Source organism: Maylandia zebra, linkage group LG3, assembly GCF_041146795.1.
Source record: "Maylandia zebra isolate NMK-2024a linkage group LG3, Mzebra_GT3a, whole genome shotgun sequence".
Classification (NCBI taxonomy): Eukaryota; Metazoa; Chordata; class Actinopteri; order Cichliformes; family Cichlidae; genus Maylandia; species Maylandia zebra.
In genome coordinates this window covers 9,210,670-9,237,617 of record NC_135169.1, presented here as the reverse complement: position 1 = coordinate 9,237,617, position 26,948 = coordinate 9,210,670, and the positions used below count along the sequence as shown (strand labels likewise).

General features: G+C 42.2%; 1 protein-coding gene across 1 annotated transcript; it reads right to left on the bottom strand.

Moving 5' to 3' along the window:
* Window positions 1–998: 998 nt before the first annotated feature.
* LOC105940577 (alpha-2-macroglobulin) lies at window positions 999–26,271 on the bottom strand. Its single transcript, XM_076879290.1, has 37 exons — window positions 26,129–26,271; window positions 25,716–25,840; window positions 25,456–25,636; window positions 25,207–25,360; window positions 22,625–22,677; window positions 22,499–22,519; window positions 21,784–21,949; window positions 21,625–21,709; window positions 21,378–21,528; window positions 19,080–19,197; window positions 18,877–18,986; window positions 18,612–18,779; window positions 18,150–18,377; window positions 16,610–16,673; window positions 16,370–16,515; window positions 15,815–15,964; window positions 14,979–15,122; window positions 14,749–14,872; window positions 14,504–14,651; window positions 13,909–14,134; window positions 13,522–13,648; window positions 12,841–12,962; window positions 12,704–12,755; window positions 12,395–12,478; window positions 9,489–9,665; window positions 9,163–9,238; window positions 7,796–7,952; window positions 7,145–7,219; window positions 3,488–3,650; window positions 3,230–3,417; window positions 2,518–2,730; window positions 1,900–2,021; window positions 1,699–1,789; window positions 1,544–1,612; window positions 1,358–1,463; window positions 1,168–1,212; window positions 999–1,065 (listed from the first exon to the last, which is right to left on the bottom strand). The coding sequence occupies exons 2-36, from the start codon at window positions 25,793–25,795 to the stop codon at window positions 1,175–1,177; spliced, it is 4,377 nt and encodes a 1,458-aa protein (XP_076735405.1). The 5' UTR covers window positions 25,796–25,840; window positions 26,129–26,271; the 3' UTR covers window positions 999–1,065; window positions 1,168–1,174.
* Between the last annotated feature and the right edge of the window lie 677 nt (window positions 26,272–26,948).

The window sequence follows — 26,948 nt, the reverse complement described above, 5'->3', positions numbered from 1 at the left end:
TGAAACCGATCTTTGTATTTTCCCATGTAACACAGTGGAGTATGAAACATGCCCACAGTGTAATAAAACTGTAAAATGATAAAAATGTTTTACAAACAGACTAATTTGTTAGCACAGCCTGTTAGGAGCAGCCATTTACTTGTAGTGCTGAGTATAAATGTACTTGTACTATTAGATGTTATTTGAATGACATCATTGTGTACTTTTACTTTCATGTACAGCATTTATGGTTGGCTGTTGTATCCTGTACACTGTTAAAGCTGTGATGTTGTTCCACTGTCACAAACACACAAGTACATGAAGTACATGAAGTACAGGAAGTACACGAAGTACAGGAAGTACATGTAGTACATGAAGTACAGAAAGTACACGAACTACAGGAAGTACATGTAGTACAGGAAGTACAGGAAGTACATGAAGTACAGGAAGTACATGAAGTACACAAGTGAAAGAGCTTTGTTGGATTCCACAGACACACTCTGTATGTTAAAGGCTCTCACACGCACACACACACACACACACGCAGACACACACACACACACACACACACACACACACGCACAAACACACACACACACATGCACACACACACAGGCACACACACACACACACGCACACGCACACACACGCACACACACATGCACACACACACACACACACACACGTTTCTGTCTGTATTTCTGTGGACGTCACTTGCCAGCTGTCACTGAATGTCTCCCACGAGCACGTTTGAGCTTTTTTAATGTTTTGCCCACTTGTTGCCCACTTGTTGCCCACTTGTTGCCCACTTGTTGCCCACTTGTTGCCCACTTGTTGCCCACTTGCACCTTTTTGTTTTTGTCTAAACCTGCACAAAGACAGAAATGTGGCATGAGGCCAGTCTCAGCGGTGCATTCACAGCACTATATTTTCCATTCTGCCGATTATTAATAATGAAGCCTGTTATTAAAGAAGCACTAATAATACTGGAGCTGTTAACACACACGCTTACACACATGTGAGCAGAAAAAGTATCTTTATTCAAATGCAGGTTTAAACCTCAGGACCAGCCACAGCTTCTTCAAACTGTGAGACGAAGAATACAAGTTAGTAAAAGCTCAAAGTTCTTTGCATTGATGCTGTGAACATGAACGTGTGTGAAAGGTGTGTGTTGTTACAGCTTCGTACCTGCAGCTCACGAGACAAACATGTATTGGGTCTCAGCCTGGTCACCTGACAGAAACATGGTAGAAAAACATGAACGTGTCATTTCTCTGAGTCACTGATGGAAACATCAGCTTGTATGAACTGTTCAGTCTGATGGATCCTCTGAAGTGTGTCAGTGTGCTGTTGGAGTAAAGCTTAGTTAGACTTGGACCTGGTTGGTAGTAGTCATAGATCTTGACCACGGCTGGCTTCAGGTTGTCCACTGGGAGCTCCTGGATGATCTCTAAGCTGTGGTTGATGGGTGTGTCCTTTGATAACTGGACGAGACAGAAACAATCGCAGACACAGTTTGTCCCAAAGATCATCATCTGGTGTCCCCACGGTGACTTTCACTTACCTCCTCTAAGTACACCAGAACGTGATCCTCCTTTTGCTCAACACGACTCACCAGGAGGCCACGTTTGAGCTGTGAGGAGATGACATCATTTTATTATTATCCTCACAATTATCACATGAGATGCACTCGTTGGTAGAATCTGTCTAATTACTCACACTCTTCAAAGACTCGGGGTCTGGGGAAAATCCAGAGAGCATTTTGATGTCCAGGATCACCATGTTTGTAGTTTCCTCCTTTCCACTGTACCTGTGTTTGAACAGTGTGATTATACTGACCTGTGTGCACACTTGCTTTTCATCTACCAGCAGTTCCTCCACACGGGTAAAGAGCGCTCCTCTCACCTGTCACATACTTACAGTGATTGTATTTGCACAGTGAATTTGGGTCTAGCAGATTCACTGGTGTTGACCTCTAGATGGACTTTCACACTGAGAGTGGTGACATCAGCAGGTGTTGGGATGTTGTAGGTGGCAGAAATCTGGGAAACACACTTGGGTCACGTGTGGAACAGAACTAATCACACCTCAATGCACCCTGCTGTCACTGTTCTACACCATGACACATATTAGCACACATACTTTTATAGTCATACCTATATGTCTATATTCATCTTAATATGAGGATCTCTGTTATATCTACACTCATTTTATACGACTGCTTGATGTTTGTTGTATATTTGCTGCTATGACAACTCAGTTTCCCTCTGGGATTAATAGTTTCCCTGATTCTGATACAGACAGAAAGTTCATTTGTTTTTGCTCAGTTCTCCAATTTAGTTTAAAATAGCATTGTACTCTCTACAGTTATTACTGCCAGGTCTAATGTCTTTATTGTGTATGAAAATACATGTGCAAGATGAGCTTTATTACATGTGAAAATGCTAATGCTCTCTGAAGTTGTATAAGGAAAAAGAAAAAGAAGAAACCCTTTCTCTGACATCAACCAGGAGCTTCTCACGTGATGCTGTCACTGACCTGCACTGAAGCACATGCAGTGCCCTTCACCTCCAGCCTGTATTTTCCTGACACGTCCTGCAGCGCCTCCTCCTGGTAGAGCAGTTTGTTGCCCTGATTTACATCAAACGTCAGCTGACTGCTGGGAGCCTGAACTGTCACTGTGCTCCAACCTTCAGCACTGAACACCAGAGTGGAGTAGAGAGCCAGAGCCTGAAGAGCCACCACCGTGTCCTACAGGATGGATTCATTGTGGTTAACACACACAGCATGTGTCTCCATATTTCATGGGCTTAAGTGGAATAGACATTAAGTTAAAACGGCCTGTGTCACTTTGAGACCCTCTCACAAAAGAGATCCTTAATCTCAAGTTTTCCAAAGTTCACTTCCTGGTTAAATAAACGTTAAACAGGTTAAAATATCTTTAACTGAGAATTATCAAAGTATAGAAATTACAGGTATAAACTCGCAGGTGATCTGTTATTTACAGGCTGTTACGTGTAGTTGGTGTACAGAAGTCTGAGGTAACATTGCTATTCTGTAAAAACAATGAATTTTTAGAATTAAATGTTATATTCTAACTAAAGAATAAAAACTTCTCTGCCTGGCTAAAACAAATCTGTTTTACATATCTGATAGAAAACTGAAAGCTTCAGTATTATTTCTTCTGTCCCTGGTTTTGTCTAAGACTGTACTCAAAGATGAGCTTCATACTGTTCGGGTGGTGTCGTACCTGAGTGGAGGAGAAGCCTCCGTAATAGTTCTGCTGCCCAGTCAGCCACCTGATAATACCAGAGGCATATCCCAGATCCTCAGCAGTCGGGGAGGCGCTGAGTTTGGCCAACAGCACATAAGAACTGATCTCCACTGACAGGGAGGCTGATGTTTCTGCTGCTGTCTGAGACCAGTAGAGGAAACCTCCTACAAACACAATAACAGTCACAGTGATGCTAATAAAGCCTGAATGATGTCCTGCTAAAGGATGACTCACCTTCCCTCACTGCAACTGTGTCTAAGTGCTGCAGAAGGTGAGCTCGGGTCTCCACGTCTCCTGCCAGAGTGAACACATAGGCCAGCAGAGCTGTAGTGTAGGTGTTGCTCAGGTCACTGAGAGACTCCTTGAGACAAGCCAGGCTCTTGTTCATCACAGGATCCTTTAAAAGATCAAAACAAAGAACTTTAATGGACAAACAGAAACCTTCTTTCATTAAACCCAGTGTGAGAAGAATAGGAGGCAGAGTTCCTGATTCAGTCACTCAAAACATCAGCGTGATAATAGAAAACACAGCAATTAGAGGAAAGTACAGATCAAGCAAAGAGTGGAGCAATCTGCTAGTAGAATTTACAATATAAAGAACATATTGAAAAAACACTGTACAGGTTGGGTGGTGATACCAGTCCTTGCTGGTGAGAGTTCAGGTATGTGGATGACACCTGGGTGAAAATCAATTCTCAGGACGTTCCACAATTCACAGATCACATTAACTCGGTGGAACGACACATCAAATTCACCAGGGAGGATATGAAAAGTGTCAGGTTAGTCTTCTTAGACTGTGAGATTTCCATCAGGGATGGAGGACATTTAAAAGCTGATGTGTACCGTAAACCTAAGCTCCAGCCGATCCAGGAGAGAAGGACAACCGCTGCCTAAGTGAAAACCTGTAGTGATCCCGTATGTGTCAGGAGTATCAGAACAGCTGAGGCACATTTTTTTCTAAACACTGTGTCTCTGTGGCTTTTAAACCCCAAAACACGCTGCGCCAAAAATTGGTCCACCCCGACACAAACAGAGTAACATAGTGTACGGTGTTAAGTTCCAGAAGGATTGCCAGGATCTATACATCGGGGAAATCGAACAACCTCTGGCTAAGAGGATGGCACAACACAGAAGAGCCACCTCGTCAGGCCAGGACTCTGCAGTCTATTCACACCTACAGGCCAGTGGACACTCTTTCAATGATGAGGATGTAACATCCTGGACAGGGAGGAACGCTGGTTTGAGTGTAGGGTCAAGGAGGCCATTTACGTGAAAAAGGAAAGACCATCTCTGAATCGAGGAGGGGGCCTAAGGGTACATATTTTGCCATCTTACAATGCTGTGATTGCAGCCATTGCCCAACTCTCTGTGAATGGTACTGATGGCCATTGATCAGTGGTGCTTGATCAGTGGTCTTTGATCAATGGTCATGAGAATATGCATAATTACGATTAAGGAACTGAGCTCCCAGCCCATTGTTCCTTCAGTGGGCTGGTTTCAGTCATTATGCAAATGTCCTGTTTATAAGATTGAAAGCTGCAGTCAGCTGAGACTGAAGAAGTCACTTGGATGAGTGACGAAACGTTTCTCCCACTGAAAACATCCAGATGAACAGAATCAACTTTTTGGGGTATATGTAATATATATATTAGATTGTATATTATATTGTTGGTTTATACACTTTTGTGTATGTATGTATATATGCATACCAGCTCGGACGTCGCCCGGATCAACTACTGGAACAAGAAGGCATTGGTGGGCAAGAGATGAAAATAGGGCGTTGTTGGAATGCTGCTATACAAGAAACCCTGGCAGAAGGGGTTACATGAATAGGATGAGGGACCTATGGAATACCCAGCACCCACACTGACAGCGAAACAACTAATAGCTCAGTGTTCCAACATTCGAAAGAAGGGTATTGCTCTCACAGCTAGAGATTGACGAGGTGCCACACAAATGCTACGGCAAGGGGGAGCCAGGACGACAGGTCAGGGGGGAGATGTCATCACCTCCACCCGAGATTTTTACCAAGCCCCAAGTGCTATAGTGCAAGAGGAAGTGACCTGAAAGATAGGATCATGGCAAAACTTGAAAACTGGATTCCCCGTAGCTGGTTACCAAGATGTGAAGATCTGCTAGATGATGTAAATGCGATACATACAGCCACGATTATCGAGACTAACAAGCTGATCTACAGTACAGCAGCAGTGATCAGAAAGATGCTTGGCTACAGGTTGAACAGCCACAAGAAGGAGACTAGAGGCTAAGATCAAGGAGGGAGGTTAGCCAACTATCGGAGCTGCAGAAAGGTGTGACAAAGACGGTGCCCAAGAAGAAGTATAGCAAGCTGTCCATGGAAACTGCCAAGCAACGACTAACAGCCTTGGCCAGCACCTTGCCTTACACTAGTATGGCTCACGTCTACTGGTGGAAGAAGCTGACTGCACTCCATGAGCGTCTGGCAGCATAAATTAACCAGCTGTTAGGTGACGAGAGACACCCAGAATGGCTAACTGTAGGCCGGAGAGTCCTGAAGGGATCGGTCCCATCCAACTAGGCCAGACAGTCTTGGAGGGATCGATCCCATCGGTCCCATCCAACTACTGACCAATAACCTGCCTCAGTACCACATGGAAGCTCCTGTCAGGCATCATAGTGGCTAAGATGAACAGACACATGTTCCTGTGCCCCACTCATTGGCAAGAATACTAGAGGTGCAAAACACCAGCTACTGGTAACAATCAGCCGAGACTGCCTGGATTGATTAGAAGAGGGTCTATGACTTAATGCCCCACAGCTGGATCCTGGAATGCCTAGACCTGTACAAGATCAACAGGACTTTAAGAGCCTTCATCAAGAACTCAATGGGGATGTGGCATACAACACTAGAGGCCAACTTCAAGCCCATAGCACAATCATCATCTATGAAGGAGATGCTCTGTCCCTACGGATACTGACAGAATAGAGCAGTTGTCAGCCATCTCCTGTACGTGGATGACATCAAGCTGTATGCAAAGAGTGAACGAGACATCGATTCACTGATCCACACCACCAGGATATAAAGCAATGACATTGGAACTTTTTGGACTGGAGAAATGTAGTCGGATGATAACAAAGAGTCAGAACTGAGGGAATCGAACTACCAGAAGGCAAAATTGCAGACATAGAGGACAGCTACAAGTACTCCAACAAGCAAATAGGAACCCCAAAGAGGCTGCTGGGAAAGCTGCTACAACCAAGTACCTGCAGAGGGTCAGGCAAATCCTGAAGAGTCAGCTGAATGTTAGAACAGGATCCGGCCTATCAAAACTTAAGCCCTGCCCGTCATCAGGTACCCTGCTGGGATAATAAGCTGGCAAAAGGAGGAGATAGAAGCCACTGACATCAAGACAAGAAAGTTCCTAACCATGCATGGAGGGTTTCACCCCAAGTCCAGCATGCTAAATGGAAGGAAGGAGGCCAGGGACTGGTGAGTGTCAGCACCACATTCCATGATGAAACAACGAATATCCACGAGTACGAGGAAGATGGCCCCAACTGACAGCGTGCTCAGTGAATACCTCAGGCAGCAGAAACTCAAGAAAGAGGAGGAAGGCGAGGAACCATCATGGAAGGACAGGCCCCTGCACAGTATGTTACCACCGGCAGATAGAGGAAGTAGATGATACCCAGAAATCCTACCAGTGGCTGGAAAAAGCTGGACTGAAATACAGCACAGAGGCACTAATCATAACAGCACAGCAACAAGCTCTGAGTACAAAATCCATAGAGGCTGGGGTCTATCACACCAGGCAAGACCCCAGGTGCAGGCTGTGTAAAGATGCTGGCTCAGCAGCTCAAACTCTACTCCTTTTTTTGTTGAATACCTTGATATTCTTTGAGTCTACTCACATGTTGGGATGTATTCATTTCCAAGAAGGCAGCAGTAACGTACGCACTGAGAGTCACTTCATCAGATACACCACCCTGTCAACAGAAGACATCATAGACACTTTATCATCAGTGCACCAACATTCAGGGATATGAAGTCATGAAAATGATTTTCAGCTGCATGTGGTTTTAGTATCATCAATGTCTTCATGCATGTTCAAACATCCAGCTAAAGAGATGAACAGGAAGTTGATTTTGTTCATCTGGACATTGTATTTCCAGTGAGATGGATGTTTCTTCACCTCGGGTTTCCAACCTTATAAACAGTTTGTGTAGTCATCTAGTAATCAGAAGGTTGGTGGTTTGATTCCCCGCTGCTCCAGCCTGCATGCCAAATATTTGTGGGCAAGATACTAATCCCAAGTTGGTCTCTAGTGCATACTTTGTATTTTGTATAAATATGTGTGAATGCTACAAAGAAAGCAGTGCTGGTGTGAATGGAACAAGATGTATGGAAATAATTTCTTATATAAAATAATAGAATATACTGATGTGAGCTATTACAGTATGTAGTACAGTGTTTTCCATGTATGCATGACATTATTAATAAAATTTGTTAAATCCAGACTGGAGGCTGTTTCCACAGTCTAACAGTGAAGAACTGCAGGTTACCTTCATTCCGTTGTGGAAGAGTTTCCCAGACTTTTCAAAACAGCCATTTTCTTGTTGTTTATGTTGCAGCCAGGTCTTAGACTCTTCGATCTTTCTGGGATCAATAAAGATGAAAGACTGAGCTTTGGCAAAACTTCTTACCACAAACGCAGTCAGCCTGACAGAAAGAAAACAACACTTACACGTCTTACAATGATGGAAATGTTTGGCTGTGAGGTCACATTAAGAGAAAGAAATACTGATCATTATGAAAATAAAGTTGAAATTTCAAGATTAAATTTGAAAATGTATTTTGAGACAAAAGCAGAAATGTGGATATCACAGTTATTTCAGGACAAACTGCCACGGTTGCTTTCCCCTCTGAATTAGTGAAATCGTACTTCAGACTCAGTTTTAGTAACAAGGAAGGAACTGATAATAATGGATTGGATTTATATAGCGCTTTTCAAGGCACCCAAAGCGCTTTAATATACCACTATTCATTCACTCTCACATTCATACACTGGTGGAAGCAGCTACAGTTGTAGCCACAGCTGCCCTGGGGCAGACTGACAGAAGCCAGGCTGCCATATCGCGCCATCGGCCCCTCTGGCCAACACCAGTAGGGTTAAGTGTCTTGCCCAGGGACACAACGACCAGGACAGAGAGCCCAGGGATTGAACCGGCGACCTTCCGTTTACAGATGCGATTCCCAACCCCCTGAGCCACGGTCGCCCATGTCACTTGTAGCAATAAAAACAGTGTGGCAGTAAGTATAAGTACACTGAAAAGCAGAAAGTGGTGCAGAAAGCTGCATGTGGTTAGATTTGTATAAAAGGAAATGGCTGCTAATGTACAGATGCAAGGATACCGATGGTTCCACGCTCGTGGAATAAAGAGGATCTATGCTGTATCACAAGACCACTGATTTATTTCACTACATCTACTCAAGGCATTTTATACAGGGTATAGCAGTCGTTTGAAACAACAACTGTAATCATTTCAACTGTTTTCTTAGATTTGAATTAGACTTTTTTCACAAAACAGTATTAAGACTTTATTATTGAAATAGTATTTAGACTTTTTCTTAAAGTAAAATAACTTTAAGCTTTAAAATTCGACTTTATTCTAATAATGATCAATAACATTTTTATGTGGCTCTAATGCTCCTTCCTACCTACTAAATTACACAGTATTAACCAAAAGGTATTGTTAATGTTGGCTTAGTCAAAGGATTAAATGGAGAATTATTTTAAGTATTAGAGGTAGACATGTTTATGTTATTAATGGGTAGTCAAACTTCAAGAAACGTCTTCTGTTTGGTGGGACATTTAAAAACCAGTGTAACCTCTCTGGTTTGTGACATGTTTGATCAGTGATGTTCTCACCAAGTGTTTCCTGGTCCTGTTCCAAATGTGGTGTAAGCACCGTCAGCACTTTTGTAGTTGAGCTGTCTTTGGTATCCTGTAACAACAGGGACACCATGATCGAGACATTGTTGCTATGGTGATGATTGGACTCCATTTGTTTATGGATCTGCATGTGTACATCAAGATTTGGGAAATTCAATGACTCTTGCTGACAGATGAGGAAAATGACGCATTTGACCAAAAGCTGTGGCTAATGTTCTGCCTCCTGTCGGCTTGTTTCTTGAACCGTGTGTGTTGAAGTGATTCAAATGATTTCCTTCTTAGAGGAAACAATAAAAACTTGCCACTGGTGAGGAAGTTAGTAGCTTTTTCCATGATGGCTGCGGTGAGCTGCTGTGTGCCTTTCAGGTAGTGGAGGATGTAGATGTTGGGGGCCAGGAGAGCCATGTTCTGCTCCCCACATCCATACGGCATCTGCAGCAATCCATCCAGGTTCTTCAGAGCCCGGCCGAGGATGTCACCTGATCAAAAACACTGATTCACTAAAACTAACAAAACTAGTGTAAAACAACTTTGTATTATTGGGCAGAGATAACCTGAATACTTCAATGTGCAATTTTAAATGATGATTTCATTTAGTGAGCGAAAAAACATCCAAACTGAAAATCGTAGATTGACTGTGATTAACCAAATATTTCTGGGAAGACTGAGTTTCATTTCACCAACCAGACCCAGGCCTGATTAAGGCCAGACCTGCTGGATCAAGAAATCACTCAAGTACAATCTGTTTGATAAAAGGGAAGCAGGCTAAAAGACGTCCAGAAGAAAGACGTCCAGAAGAAAGACGTCCAGAAGAAACACGTCTTTGCCATGACCAAAAGAAATTCAAAAATAGGCGAGAAGTCTTGAGATCTATCAGTTTGGACAGGATTAAAAACAATTTCTACAGCTTTGGAGCGCCAGTGCACCATGTTGGAACCCATTATCCACAAACTGAGAAAACTAGAAAAGATGTGGCCGAAATTACTCCATTAGCACATCGACGACTCACCGAAAAAGTCAAGCGAATCCCAACAACACCCAGAACTGAAGGCCTTGCCTTCCTCTGTAAAGGTCAGAGTTTACGATTCAACAATACAAAGGAGACGGGGCAAAAACAGCATTCATGGACAAAACCACTGCTGACCAAGAAGAACACAAAAGCTTATCTCACATTTGTCAAAAAAACATCTCCATGCTCCACAAGATATTTGGGAGAATATTTTGTGGACTGAAGAGAAAAAGTTTTGACTTTTGTTGCATTTGGCTTAAAAGTGACGCATCATTTCATAGAAAGAACATCATACCAACAGCGGTGGTAGCAGTGTGATGCTCTGGGGCTGTGTGGCGTAGCTTTGTCTGCGGCTCAGCTGCAGGGGAGGGGTGGGGCATTGGGTTCAGGTGGTTAGTGACGGAGGAGTCTGGTTAAGGCAGCTGGTGCCCAGTGTTAAATCATGCCTCTGCTGTTTCAGTAGCTCGCCATGACCTGGAGGGAAGAACTCTCTACCAGGAGAATGTCCAGCTATCAGTTTGTGCCTTAAATCTAAAACTTGGGCATTTAACCTTCTGGGGTCAGGGTATAATTGGCCGTTTTTGACTACTTTTGATTTTACCTCTATATCTCACCTTTAAAAACTGTTTATCTTGCCTTGTTTGGTATCGTTACTTTCAGCACAACTTCAAATATCTGAAATTTCAGTTATTTTTTCACTATACCATACTATACTATACTATATTAGCACAACTGATTTAAATTCAGACAATAAATTCAAAATCCGAGTAGAAAAAAGTTATATTTTTTACTGTAAAACCCACAAACATGTTTAACAAATTATTTTCATAACTTGAAATGCAAATAGAAAGAATAAAATTATGCACAAGTTTTGCAAACAACAAAGTTATATGGTACTATTTACCTAAAAATGCAGCCCAGGCCTCAGGCGTTTTTTACATAACCATTTAAATCTATTTACAGAACAATCAGGTGTACTGCATCAAATAAGAAGGCACACAAATGATTTGTGTTCAGTATAAGACAGAGGAGAACAGCACAGGCCTAAACCAGGTCTGACAGCAGGAGGAGCATCAGTCCAGTTTTCCATGTGGGAACAGCGTTTACACTGGAATCTGCCTTTGACGGCGTTTTTGGAGCAAATGTGACATTCAGCAGTATAACTGACACACAATACAACACAATAACTACACAACACACTAACTACAGCCTCCAAACACGCTAAACGTCACTAATGTGTGACATATGAAAACTCGCTCTCTCTCTCTTTTGCTCGCTTTCCGTCACTACTAAAAATGCCGTTCTCCTTAAATAACCAAGCGTCACATGTTGCCATATCATTTTTTGATTGGCTGACATGGTAAACTCTAACACCAATAGGGAAGGGGTGTTTTTTATTTTTATTTTTTCACGCGCAAGCGGAGAGTGTTTGCTAGCGCTGTCTGTAGAAAACGTCGTTTTTACCTTCTTCCTGCTGTAAACGCCGCTGTTTTGTTCAGAAAAAAACTTTATGTATATTTTTTATCATAACTCTGGTTTTACGTGGTCCATCGACACAATTCAAGAACTGGTATATAGTCTGAAGTCCGTTACTTTCGACCAACAAAACAACCTGAAGAGTCGGTTGGGAGCTGAAAGTCCTGGCTCTTTTTAATGCGCCGAGCCAAAAGAGCCGTTTCTCCAACAAGAGAAAGAAATCCCCTCACTATCTTGTAGCTGTGTTGTCTTAAATTGGTCATGTGATTTTGACGTGTCGGCGCATACGTCGACCCCAGAGGGTTAAGATGGAAAATGATCCAGGACACCAGAAAGTGGTCGAGTCAAAATCTGGACTTAAATCCTACTGACATGATTCTGCATGACCAGAACGATTGCGCTGGAAAACCCTCTGGTGTGACTGGGCCAAAACTCAGCGTTTCAAACAACACTTATGACTAAAGCTAGACTGCAGTTCTTCCTGCACAGAATGGCACAAACAGCCTTTTTGGGGTCCATTTCTTTTTCACACAAGGCCAGGAAGACGTGGGTCTATCTATAAATGAAATCATCTTTTAAAAGCTGAATACGGTTTTTACTTTTACTTGAACATGACGTCTCTTTTATTTTCTGTTGTTTTCGTAATTTGCCTTTTTAACAAAGCTTTAACCTGCCATATTTTATTTGGCTGAATCAAAATTGAGATGAAATGATGAGGTTTACCCAGGACTGATACAGAAGTGCGGGCAGATCCTTCTATCACATTCTCAGGCAGATGTATCTCTGCTTCCTCCGTCAGCGGGCTTCCTGTGTACAGACACAACAAACGTCCAATCAGGAAGTCACGACTACAACAGAGTTACTGTCCAAAGTCACCAGGTGGCCTGATCTTCAGCACATATCGTTACATTTTGTGAAAGTAAAAGATGAAAATTTGGCACATTTTATGTACACAGTGCACTCCACTGCTAACTTTGAGCATTTAGGTCATTTCTTTATTTAAACTTTGTAACTGATGGAAATCATACCGACCTTTTGGACAAAGAAGCCAGTTGTACGTCTTTGTCGTCTCACTTCCCTCAGCCTGAGGAAAAGTATCTTTAAAATGAGTAACAATTTAAATTTTATGAGTAAAAATGTTTTTCTCGTCTCGTATTTATGACACTGACCTTCACTATGAGAGATTTGGTGACCACGTCGATGCGACCTCTGTCTGGTACGCTCACAACCTCATTATCGCATGACACATGGGACGCTACGGCCTCAGCAGACACAGTCACATTCACAGCCCCTAAAAGCAGCAGCACAGGTCACCTTCTTCGTCTCTCCATTAAAATAAAGGTTACCGAGGTTATTTTACAGATTTTGTAGAAACTAGAAGGAAATGTGTTGGGACAAAAGGAGGCGGTTAACTGTGATCACACTAGATCTAAATCTAGATTTAATGTTGGTTCTAAATCGAAGGTAAGATCAATTACAATTGGAAATTTTACTGCATCAGGCATGAAAAACATGAGCTGAAAAAAAAAACAGTCCAAAATGATGTCAGGGTTGCTGCTGAGTCCTGCTGGAGGCCAAAGTACTGCAAATCATAAGATCCATTTAAGATTAAGAAGAAATCATTTGCATGGCAATGCAACTGCAAACAGTCTGTTCTAATGATACTGTGCAAGGGAAGCATGCATAATGAATTGAAAGGAAGGTTTCAAAATGACTTGTAATTGGCTAAGACAGCTGCATTAGGTAAAGCATGAGGATGGAGGCAGCTGCTGCCCTCAGGCTGGAGGTATAGACGTTCTGCCCCACTCCCTACAACCCCCACGTGTGGAGGACCAAAGCCTGATCCTCACCTAAGGCTGTTGGGATCATGGTCCACCTGAGGGTCTTGCGCTCGTTGACACACAAACAGGATGTGTACAGATCACCAGAGAGAGGCGTGAGGGTGTAATCTGAGGACGGCCCAGGAGTGACAGTAACCTGTACGAGGAACACAGACATGGCTACATTTAAACCTGAGTTCAAATGTGAACACACCTACAGGTGAGCTTGCAGGTGTTGGTGAGCAGGGGCCCTTCAAGAACGGCCTGCATCCTGCATGGTTATATTGCCAAAGAAAAGATATTTTCTATTGTATTTTAATAACTATGATATAAATTTTGCTTAGAAAGTCATGTTTTCAGTATGGCTTTCCTTGGCTATGAACAGACATGTATCTAAACACTTTAATCATTCATTACCATGATGCAGCTGGTCAGGTAGTTAAAGACAGTCGCCCTCAGTTCAAAGTGCTCCCCCCGGATGATGGAGTAGGGCATGGTGAGTTCAAGGAAGAAAGGTTGGAAGACTTTCATTTCTTTACGAGGAGCCAAACCAAAACCCTGAGAGGACAAACAGAAAGCCTCCGTCTCCCAGGTGGTGATGGTGTCTGGGACAGTCAGGGACACGCCCCTTTTTCCATCGTCTCTGAAGCAGCAGATACACACAAACATATTCTGTAACATAATCAAACATGTTTTTATGTCTGTAAATTACTTGTATAACAGTGTAGTTACATCCTGCAGTGTGAATGACTTGTATATGTTGCATTGACAAAGTAAAAGAGCTCCACGGTGCTGATGACAGTGAAATAATATATCCCACCAAACTTTAAATATGACAAAACATCAGCCTGAAGCATCAAAACATGCTCAAGAAAAAACTCACAATTATTCTATTTTCATCTTTTTCATGTGTGCAAAGACACAGCAGAAAGTTCACATGGGTTTCTAAATGTGATCGTATAAACTTTTTAAAATGGAATATGCACCAGATCTCTTCACAACAGATACTTACCCAACTTCCACCAGATCCCAGATCCACGTCTCAGGGAAGAAAGAGCGAGCTGTCTCTATTGGTGCAGCTTCAGGAGGAAGATGCCCAGCAGATCCCAGCCCAGGACCAGGAGAATATCCAATACCTGGAGCTGGACCCGTACCTAGTACTGTAAGAAAAAAAGGAAAATAATTACCGGTTTTCTTTTTGGTGAATACAAAGAAAATTTGTATCACAAACACAATTCAAACAAGCAAATGATTCACCATAGTTGACACGACGACAGCCATCATGGTAGACAACATGGCCATCACGGTATACTTTTCCTTTTAACTTGACGCATGAAGGCAATCGAAAAAGCAAGTTTGTCGCCATCTTCAGTCCGACTTTCTACATATTTCAGCAGCACACAAAGATCAGCAAAAACTGGTGCAACAACAAAAACTATTGTATTTAGATTAAGTTTGACGGACTCACAGGTATACTTGTATTTTACCTGGAAAACTGCATAGGCGTCATTTTGCTCTTGACTGGGGTGCGGCAAAACATATCTTTTTGGTCTCACATTAAGGCAGTCTGTAGCATCATGAACTTCATACGGGATACCTGAGGATTTCTTGAGTGGGAGCAAGTCAAATATCTGAAAAGAAAAGTGCAGTTCAGCAAAACCTCCAAACATTTTTAGTCCTATGAAGTTTTGACTGATCTATCATGATCATGGTCACATTTGGTCCACATAATTGTAAACTCTTAAATGAAGTACTGGTGTAAATATTAGAACTGATTAGGTTCAAATGAACTGCTAGATTATCTAAGAAGGGTTCTTAAAAAATAAATAAATAAAAATGATGAAGTCAGCAGTAAGCCTCCACAGATATGAGGTGTTGTAGTTGAGGGATCTTACAGAAGTTGTACAATTTCTCTATAAACTGTTCGTTCTTAGTGACTTATATGGTAAGTGTTCTCCATTTGAAGCTGTCTCTGTAGCTCCTTTAACTCACCAAGTCTCACTTTTCCCAGGTTTTTCTGTATGTATAACATTAACAAATACTCGTGTATTTGAGCAGTTTTGAGCAGTTTAAAGTTAAAGTCTTCTCAATAAAGTAGACACTGACTGGCAGGTGATGCATTTACCTGACTGTCATCACAGACACATGCATATGTAACCTTGTATTTTTTATACCAGTTTGCTTTAAGACAAACTCAGCATTTGACTGTTTAAAACAGTTCAATGTACGACTGCCCAGACGTGAGCTGCTGGTAACTCTTGACACTACGGGCTCTGGAAATAAGGGATGTGTCCACCTCACTGGTGTTAATATCAGCAGTTACCTTATCTGCATCCAGAGTCTTCCCAGGCTCCTTGATGAGAACGCTCTTGTCGATGGCGCTCACACCACACAGAGAACGTGGCAGGGCCGTCACCTGCATGTTGGTCTCTTCACCTGGGACGGCTGAAGACGGTGAAAACTCCACTGACACCTGACACACACAAAACACCCGTAGAAGTTTAGTGACTGTGATGACTCCCCACGCACTGCTGGCTAAATGAGCTGCTTCACTGTGGTGAGTGACAAATCATGAGTCCCATGTGATGGCTGTAGCCCATGTTGGACACTGTATGAACACTGTGTCAGTGTTAGATAGGTAGGACTTGCATCATCATTGAAAAAGTGCTTGTATAAATGGGAGTGAGCGGGTCATGAGGTCATATAAAGAAGCAATTTGAGTCCTCAGGTAGAGTAGAAACAGCTGTGCAACAATCAGTCCATTTACTGATGCTAGAAATCCTCAGGTGATTCAGCCACCTGGAGATGACTTTGATTTGAACGACATGGCATGACTGCAGACACCAAACACACAGCACACCTCTAGAATTACACTCACCTTGTTGCTGAAGCATTTCTCAGTAGAGAAGTCAGCACTGTGGGCAATTACATCCTCACTTGGCAGGACGGCATAAGCCACAACCTGGAACTCTGGAGCCATCTCAGGAGACACTCTGACTTTAAAGGACACCTGGCCCTCATTCACTGAAACACAGGTCCAAACATGCATCCACAGATCAACAAAACAGACCAACGTCAATGCTTGGCTGTGGCATTTGTGGAAATATGGAAATTTTACCCGATCTATCTTGCACTTGAACCCGTGTTTGTCCTTGCATGGTGACTGCTCCTCTGGACAACACCTGGAAGACAGAAATCATTTAAAAACAAGAATGAACTAGCACTGATATCTGTGGACATCACTACCAGTGAAAGGTTTTGACACCTTAATTCAATGTGTTTGAATTAAAAGGTTAAGAGACATCCAGATTCAAGGGAAGCAAATTTGGATGTCATCAGCATAACAATGAAAGGGAATGTTGTATTTCCTAAATATAGGAATAAAAATAAAAAAGGCAGCGTGTATGAGGAGAACAGAGCTGGACCCCAAACAGAGCCCTGTGGCACACCACAACACACAGGGGCAGAGGAAGAGGGGCATTGCCCAATAGCAACAGAACATGAGTTCTCTGACAGGTATGATTTAAACCATGATAAAACTGAGCCTTTAAGACCAACAACGTGCTTGAGTCACGTGCTTGAGTCTCCATAAGAGAATGTTGTGATCAACTGTGTCAAAGGCAGCAGTCAGATCTAAAAGGACTAAAACAACAGAACAACCTGAGTCTACAGTTATAAGAAGATCATTAAAAACTCGTAAAAGTGCAGTCTCAGGACAAGATTTAAAACCAGACTGGAATGCTTCACAAATGCCACAAACATCTAAAAAGGTCGGACGTTGCTTGAGAACAACTTTTGCCAAAATTGCGGACATAAAAGAGAGTTTAGAAACTGGCCTGAAGTTAGAAAGAACATTAGGATCAAGACTTTTCTTCTTAATGATGCCTCTGATGTCTTTTTTGTTGTGAGATTTGAAGATTCGTGTGCTGAGGTGTTTTTTCTGTTCTCAAACCGATCTCCCTTTAAGGGCTTAGTCTCTGTGGGTGTTTTTTCTCCTCGTCTTTCCTCGTGCATTGGGTATTTCCACTGTTCTACCTCTTCTGACCTGTCGTCCCCATGTCATGTTTGTGCAATGTATGTATGGCTGGAAGGGTAAGATGGCGCTGGAGTGCTGGCAGCCTTTAACCCAATTTCCTTCTGGATCAATAAAGGTCATCAGTCAATCAGTCAAAAGTGCAGGGGACACAGGAAAAGCACAATAACTATAATGAGGGCTAAAATACAAACAACTTTAACTGAGAGCAGAACCCAGATGACTAAAACTAAGAAGGCCTAAGAATTTAAATACTTAGCAGAGAGAGAAAACTAAGGATATCATGAACAAAGGACCAAACACTGAGGCTAATTACTAAGCTGACAGAAAATGATGAGGGACAAAGCACAGGGACCAGACCTGAAGTCTGTGGAACCAGCTTCCACTTTGGATTCAGGAGACAGACGCCCTCCGAGTTTTAAGTTTAGGCTTTTTCCTTTTTGCTAAAGCATATAGTTTGGGCTGGATCAGTATTTATGCTGAAATAGATTGAAGCTGCTGGATTCTCATGATGGACTGAAAGTTTCTTCTTCAATCATGATGGGCATTACAACAGTACTTTTTTAGCAAATACACAAAAAGTCTGGTCATGTTCAACTTTGTAGTAAACCCAGAGATAACTCACCAGATAAATGACATCCACAGACCCCGGAGACTCTCCCACTATAGTGTAGTTGACTGATACGTCTTCTTCTGCATCACAGGGAAGTGATTTATCCTTCTTCTGTACCTCTAGAGAGCTGATTGTTTTAATATCGGGAGAAGACGGCTGGGACATGGATAATGTGTGAAATCCCCTGTCATAGTATGCAGTTCTATATCCTGGGTAGCCCACTGTTGGTGTCAGGCTTGCCTAGTTGGGGATAGGAAACAAAAATTTAAAAACTTGATCTACAAATAACATTGGACAACGAGACTTTATAAGCAAGGCAAAGGTGGAGGAAGATGAGTCATAAACTGTTTCAGGATTGCAGCTTCCTACTGTGGGAGGTATTTGGACATTTGCAGCCTATCACAAACCAATTGTGGCTTCAGGCTGCTGTCATGGCTGCATTAAATTACACATTGTTTCCGTGTGTCAGCTCACATGGAGTTGGATATCCTGGTCAAAGTTATCAGTGCTGAAAGAAAATGAGGCCACACCGTTGCTGTCAGTTGTCAGATTTTGTAGTGAGCGTGCTTGCCACATTTGTCCCGTGAACAGGTAGACCGGTGCGTCACAAACTGGTGTATTATTGTGGTACACTGCTCTGACCTGTTGAAGAACACAATGCTCTATCAATGGAAAATACAAACAATTTAAATGTGCTTTGCTACGACAAACTGAGCTGAAAACAACATGTTAGGCTTACTTTTCCTTCCACATTAGATCCCCGTTCCCAAACCTTGGGCACGTTAATAAAAGACACTTTTCCAAGGACGTAAGAAATCGTGACTCTCTTCTCTTGAGGGAGTGAAACACCTGAATGTAAAAACGTTCATGTTACAATCCTGTGAATGCCTTTTTGGTTAAATACACATCGATGTGTCATTTTAAAGGAATAACACAACTTGCCTGTTCCCTCTTCTTCCACTTTGGCCCTGATATCCAGAAAATCATGAAGCACCTTTTGGTCCATTTTAGTAAAAATTGACATGTTGAAGGAAAAAGTTGCACAGCCAGTCTTGTCTGCCTGGAAAGAACAATAAAGAAAGAAAATCACTGCTACAAGAATAAACCAAAATTAGAATCAAATCTCATTCACAGTTGAATCTATAAAATATATTAAATGTTCAAACTATGATATTTTATAGAGTCATGAAAAACTTGAGCTCATTTAGAATTTGATGAATTCTACGTGCATGAAAGCTGGTGCAACAACGGGACCAGAGGAGAACGCTCTACAGGGTGGGCCATTTATATGGATACACCGTAATAACATGGGAATGGTTGGTGATATTAAAGTCCTGTTTGTGGCACATTAGTATATGTGAGGGGGCAAACTCCTCAAGATGGGTGGTGACCACGGTGGCATTTAGAAGTCGGCCATCTTGGATAGTCAAAGGAGCTTGCAAAGATCTTGGACACAACTTTTGTTTTTTCATTAGGGAGAGGGCCATGTGACACATGAAACTTATTGGTAATGTCACAAGAACAACAATGGTGTGCTTGGTTTCAACGTAACTTTATACATAAAAACATTTATTTATAAAATAATAGAATATAATTTTATATTTATATTTCAATATCACAATAATCTTCCAATTTAGAACTACAAGTTAAAAAAGAACTAACATAAATAAAATACACTTCCGCTAAATACTTCTCATTTATTTTCCCAAACCACACGGAGCTGCACTATAAGGACTAAAGAGCCGCACGCGGCCCCGGAGCCACAGGTTGCCGACCCCTGCTCTAGATCATGTTTACTCAAACATCAAACATGCATATAGAGATATACCCCTCCCCAACCTCCACCAGTCCGACCACACCTTTTGGTTCCTTGGTGTCCTCATCTCTGCTGACATCTCCTGGACAGAGCGAGACTTTAGAGTGTAGTCAATGCAGCACAGCCCTCTCCCGTCCCTGATGGACATTTATTCCTCCCACTGCTTCAGCAGAGCAGCAAACATCACCAAGGACAGCTCCCACCCTGGTTTCAACATGTTCAGCCTGTTTCCCTCAGGGAAGTTCTACAGGTGCATCAGCACAAAGACCCACAGACTTAAATATTGTTTTCCTCTCAAAGGCCTGCAGTCAGTTCTCTCCTAGCCCTCTTGAGTTTCTGTGCATCACCAGACCTGAAGACGGCATCCCTGACTTTCAGCAGGGAATGGATTTCTGCATTCAGCCAGGGCTTCTGGTTTGGATACCACATCACAGACTTGGTGGTGGTAACATCCTCCACACACTTACTAATGTAGCTGAGGACAGCCAATCTATACTCCTCTAAATCCAGCTTCCCCTTATACACAGCAGCATCCCTGAAGACCAGTCTGTGCATTTAAAGCAGTGCTGCAGTGCAGAGTCACCGTCGTGGCGCCACACATTGATGGTTTTCTGTGTGGGTTTGGAGCGTCCTAGTTCAGAATACAGTTACTTTGTTGAAATAAATGGATTACACGGCGGTGTTTCCTGTTTCATATATATTAGACTCGACTGTACACTGTGTTCGTGTTTTCCTCTGAAACAATAAGTCCCGTTGGAGCAGCCTTTCAACGCCTCTCTCTGTCTCTCGCTAGCAGAGTTGACCCACACAACAAAGCAAAGCTAGTTTTCGGCTACAAGCCGACACGGAACCAATGTATCAGCCAGAGGTCCCTTTGCTACGGTTCGGAGCCGCGGACCTGTTTTATATACGCGCGAAATAGTTTTCTATACGAGATCACTGCAAAAAGTGCAGCTTTACCTAATGTCCACCTACTGTTACTCATTTATATTAAGATTTAAACATCTAGTTGGTGTTGATATGGAGAGTAACCTTCAGTAATCACACAGCAATAGTTCATTCATGTAGTTGTAAAAAGCATGATAATATATTAAGTAATCCAAAGTATTCAGAATACGTTACTCTCATTGAGTAACGTAACGGAATATGTTACAAAATACATTTCGGGCATGTAATCTGTAGTTGAATACATTTTAAAAGTAACCTTCCCAACACTGGGCACATTGTTAAGCAGCCTGTAGCTAAAACACATCCTTTATTCCCATTTTGTTCTTTGAATCTAAAACAAATGCCAACAGTAAAGTGAACACACAGCGCCAGTTCAGCTGGGTAGAGCAGGCAACCCGTTTGCTGTAATGCTAATGCAGGGGCCTGAATGTACCCAAAGTATCAGGGAAAAAAGAGAAATGAAGCCATAACTGTACCTGCTTTGTCTCTGTGTGGCAGGGCGCACTTATCTGCAATAGGGCCAAATCATCCTCACTGTGCACCAATATACCAAAACCTCTATACAAATTAATAGGTCTGCACACATTGACTGTAACACGTCCTGGTACAGGCTGTCCATACGTGTACCTGTATAAAGAAAAATAAGTAAACATTATGAGTCATTTGCTCTCCAAACTCCAGATTTTACAACACATAATTTGTCCTGAAAGAACTTTTCCTTACTTTGCACACACTTTAGCTTCAATGTCTTCCTTCCCAATACTCACTTCTTCAGATATATTTACTGTCACATCAAATTTGGGTAAAACTGGGGGAAATATGAATGTCAGCATTTGCACTCCATTACAACAAAGAATTTAAGAATAAATAAGACTGACTTACCATATTTCTCCACTTTGAAGTTGTGAGATATTTTCCTCTCACCCACTGACACAATGATCTGGTACGGTCCCTCAGGGGCCTCAGCGTCCAAGGAGTAAGAAAGCTGCAGTATTCTGCTATTGGATGTTTCATTTAGCCACTGTCCAATCCTGTTACTGTGAGGATCCTGTTAAATCAAGTGACAGTGACAGCTACTACACAGGTGTAAGTACAGTACCAACTAGATTCTTTATTTTCCTTTTCAACAACATTAGAGCTAAAACTGGACAATATAAATTTAGGGGGACATAAAGATGTCCTGTCTTCATCTGTAGCCAGCTTTGTCCTCTTCTAGATATGAAGCACTTGTTTATAAATGTTTAAAAACTAAGTGATATAAAGAAACCTAAGCTGTAATGACAGGGAAGCTGTGGCTGTGTTTGTGGAGTAATTAAATCAAAATTATTAATTTGATTTAATCACTGTCATTTTATTTTCACATGTGGGGCATCAAGTGACAGAACAGACCCCTGCACGGTGTGTATTACATACATGCAACCCACTTTGTCCAGTTTTTAAAGCTTGCACTGTCAGTAACTTGGAGTAATACTGCAGAAGCAGTGTGTATGCAAGCAGTGAGCAGGGAACCTTCAAGTCTGTCTGACTGCATGTGTTCAGTGTTGTGTTGATGCATTTGCAAGAGAAGGAAAAGCCTTTTCTAGAGGCGCCCTCTTACCTGAAGTTCAATGACATCATACTGAAAGAAAAAGGAAGAAAGACAGGTGGAGTTAAGAAACTGTTGTGTAAATCACTGCATCCAAATTGCAAACAGCATTATTAATAATACTGTTCAAAAACTCACCAGCTGATTGGCAGGTCGCATTTTATTATCCATCGCAACGACTCTGAAATTCACTTTGAGAAGAATTGAGAGGTTACCTCTGTTTCTCTCTTTGTACTTTAAAACAAAGTCACTGCAACTTATCAAACATGGATCTGATTGGTTACCCTGCACAGCAAGCCTAGACAGATCTCAGATAATGGACTGACATGTATGAGACATATGTATAGAATTTATTGAAATTGAACTGATATTGCTAATTTATATTTTAATTAATGACACATTTAATTTATTATTTAATTATGTATTTAATACATTTTGGCACCCGAGGCCCTCCATATTCTTCCCTCACGATTTTTTTTCTTTCTGCTTTCTGCAGAAAGCAGATCCTGCTGAGCACCGCTCCTACATCGGTGGGGGAGAGAGTCATAGGTTGGTGGTCTGGCGTCATGTCTGCTTTGGTTGTGGTTGTGGGGTTCCCTCGCTCAAAACGAGCATAAAAGTTGTTGAGCTCGTTGAGGAAGGAGACATCAGAGGATGCGGGGGAGGGTTTGGTGGTCCTGTAGTCTGTAATGGTCTGGAGTCCTTGCCACATGCGTCGGGGGTTGGAGTTGGAGAAGTGTTCTTCTACCTTCTTTTTGTAATGGTGTTTGGCTTTTTTGATGCCCTTCTATAGATTAGCCCTGGCTGTGCTGTAGGCGTGTGCATCTCCTGACCTAAAGGCGGTGTTGCGGGCCTTCAGGAGGAGACGACCATCCCGGTTCATCCAAGGCTTCTGGTTGGGGTACATGGTGATCCGTTTCTGGGTGGTGACACTGTCTGTGGTTTCGGAGATGTAATCCAGTACAGATGAGGCGTACTGGTCCAGGTCTGTGTGGGTGAACATATTCCAGTCTGTGTTTTTAAATCTGTCCTGGAGCACTGCGTCTGTCCCCTCTGGCCACACTTTAATTGTCCTCACAGCAGGTTTCACACGTTGGATGAGTGGTGAATACCGAGGTGTGAGGAACAGGGAGAGATGGTCCGATTGTCCAATGTGGGGGAGGGGTGTGGCTTTGTAGGCTCCAGCCAGGTTGGAATACACATGGTCTAAAGTCTTGTCTCCTCTGGTGTGGCAGGAGACATGTTGGTGGAATCTGGGGAGGACTGTCTTTAAGTTGGTGTGGTTGAAGTCGCCAGCAACAATAAAAGCAGCCTCGGGGTGTTTATTCTGGTGTTTGTTAATGGCTGCAGAAAGTTTCCGCCTACAGGGAGGAGGTGGATCGTCTGGCTGAGTGGTGCGACACAAACAACCTGCTGCTTAACACCGAGAAGACCAAGGAGCTCATCGTGGACTACAGGAGGAATGCTGACCCACATCCACCCATCCACATTAAGGGGACGGCTGTGGAGCGTGTGAGCTGTCTTTTGCAATGTGAAGTTCTTCCTTAGTGTGAGCTCAAATATGAAACTTGTGGGATTTTTTTTCCTTTTGTTGTTTTTTAAAATACCATATTTTTCGGACGATAAGGCGCACTGACAATGAACTTGTCTGAAACGGGTCTGTTTTTATACATAAGGCGTACTGGAATATAGGGCGCATTAAACGCCTTATAATTTATGCTATGTAACTTTGCACTGTCCACTTTCTGCTGTAACCAAACAAATTTCTGACGTGTGGGACTAATAAAGGTTATCTTATCTTATAATAATGACTAACCTGGTATTGTGGATGGATTATCTCATTTGTTCTCCTGACTGAAGTTTGGTCCATTTAAAGCATCTTTCCGTGTGATTGCATTCGTCAAAAACCATCGGGAACGTTTATCGAATGGAAAAAATTTAGCGTTCATCCTCCAGCTTCACTGTGTTTATGTTATGCTAACATAACTGTGTCGCTAGCGATCACGTAGCACATCATTATATACCAGCTAGCCCAACTTCGGTAATGTTTGAAGTGATAGCAGAGCTTTATGTTTTATTTCTATCCAGAAATCTCTCAGTCACAACATGCTATATTAGGTAGCTAGCAAAACCAGTGAGCTACCTTCCTGCTAACTTCTAACTCTGTTAAATTTAATAAATTCTGTTTGCATGGATGCCTGGATGTTAAACTTAATTGTTACACCTGGTAAAGCAGCAAGGCTGATCATTTTATTAAAGAGGAAAGAATTTAGACAGTTTTTAACTCTCAGTGATGCTGCAGTGTTCGTTTGACTTTAGGACTTGAACATACGGCGTTTAGGACCCAGGCTTCTGACTCTTCTAGCCGTAATGCTCTGACAATCCATCAAGCTGTGCGGCTTCATACCTTACAAAAGGCGGATCAATTTTTGAGAAAAAGAAAGGATTTTAAGTGCGCATTATAGTCTGGAAAATGCGGTAGTTATGTTCAAAGATGGAGTCGGATTTCAAACTTCGAATAAACATCTCGATCGACCGTATTGATATCTTGAAAAAATTTTGCTCTATGAAGCAAACATTTCACATCAATCACTGTATGTGTGTCCAAATTTTGGACCACAAAACTTGTTACACAAATTGGAGATGGTGGAGCAGCTGGCTCATGATGTTGGAATTTGAATGAACTACATGTCTTATATAACATAACAGCACATTGTTACCTTTTTGTCCAGGGAGGTAGATGGGTTTGTCTGTTTGGATGAACGTGACGGGATCAGACGCTTGGATCATCACTTTTCTGACTTGTTTGGAGTAAAATGTGTCTCCTCGTACCTCCACCTGAAAATGTTGCACCTCCTTTTGTACCAAAGGAGCCTGAGACAGTGGGATATTTAGATAGTCATTAAAGCCTATAATGCTTACGATAACAACTAACACACACTTTGTGTGTGAAAGTGCTGGTTGCCAACCTCAAACTGAACACAGGTTTGAAAGGCCTCATTTGACGTATGCGTGAATAAGGTTGTGTTCTTCTCTCGGGACATCAAAGTGACAGTCATGACCAGAGTCCCACTGGGCTGTCGGAGAGTTGCACAGAATTTGGCCTCAGCTCCAGCTTCAATAACTGCAGGAATGGCCACCAGGTACTGGCTGCATACAGCATCACACATACAGCAGTTACTGCAGTGAACAACTCACACAGACAAAAACACGCTGAAGACAAACTCACGGTTCAGCCACCGCTTGATCCACATGCATCCAGCTCAGGAGGACACACAGAGTGCAGCTCAGGATCCAGAGACGGTCCATGACTGGTTGTGATCGTTCTCAGTGTCAGCTTCGGCTAAATATCGGCTGATCGTCCCCACCCACATAACAGCCACGTGTTTGAAACGCACTCATGTACTCTGATCTCCACAAAGTCTATCACTTACACATTTATAAAATCCCATTCCTGCTTTCAGCACTGAACACTAAACTATAGACAACAGTAAAGCTTGTTGTTCAGTGTAAAACATTACAGTAACATACAGTGCTCCGAGGTGATGTTTCTAAATCAGCTCAGAGTTTAATTCGGCTGTTACAAAAAGTTATTTCTGTTTCGAATGTGCCTGTTTTACTTATTAATGTGCATTTTCTTACCGTCAGTGCTGGGATATCCCACTGTAGTGTGTAACTACTGATATTCTCTAAAATCACTGGGCGTTACAGTAAGTGTAGCCACCAACAGTGCCCTTTACCCAGCGTGGGATGTCTGACTGCCATGTTTTTGACCTTGTTTCTCGGGAAAGACTAAACAAACGTTTGTGTAGTGATAACAGGCTCAAACACAACGGATGGATTCATCAGTGATGTCACAGACTGCTATATTTGCTTAAAAGACAAAAATCACAATGTTTCTGTAAGAATTCAAAATGAAACATGTTAAACAGCTTTTGTTGCACTTTAGTAAACAACACAGATCAAACTGCTGAAATAACAGCAGTGACAGTCACACTGCTGAGTGTGGAGGGATTTCTGGTCTGGTTTTTAAACTGTAACATTGCTGAGAATGAGTCATTATGTCTGACCCTCTGGACCCAGCAGTATTACCCCATGTTATTCTATTTGTCTTCTTTGATTTGCCTTTACGGGAAAAGGGTTTTTGTTTGTTCTGTCTTACTAATGTGCTGCAGTGGGGCATGTTTAAACACACATACAGATGTGTTCATCCTTATGAACAAATCCAGAAAATAACAGAAAAAAACAGTTAACAGCACTGAACCTATGAAGGACTGAAGTCTACTGATATACTGAATATCTGCTGCTGTTATGATATTATTAGATATTATTAGATATTTAATATGATACATGTATTTATGGTATGAGCTCACTCATGGTTAATGTGCTGAAACATGTGGCCAAGGACTAGACAGCATGCTCATTTAAATCGTGACAAACGTCATAAAGTTGGATTGTCTCC

Coding starts and splice junctions, on each gene's coding strand:
- LOC105940577 (XM_076879290.1), bottom strand. CDS start 25,795: ATGGACCGTCTCTGGATCCTGAGCTGCACTCTGTGTGTCCTCCTGAGC. Junction 22,678..25,206: donor CTACCTCCCTGGACAAAAAG/GTAACAATGTGC, acceptor TTCTTCTCAAAG/TGAATTTCAGAGTCGTTGCG. Junction 9,666..12,394: donor CACTTCTGTATCAGTCCTGG/GTAAACCTCATC, acceptor GTTTTTGATCAG/GTGACATCCTCGGCCGGGCT.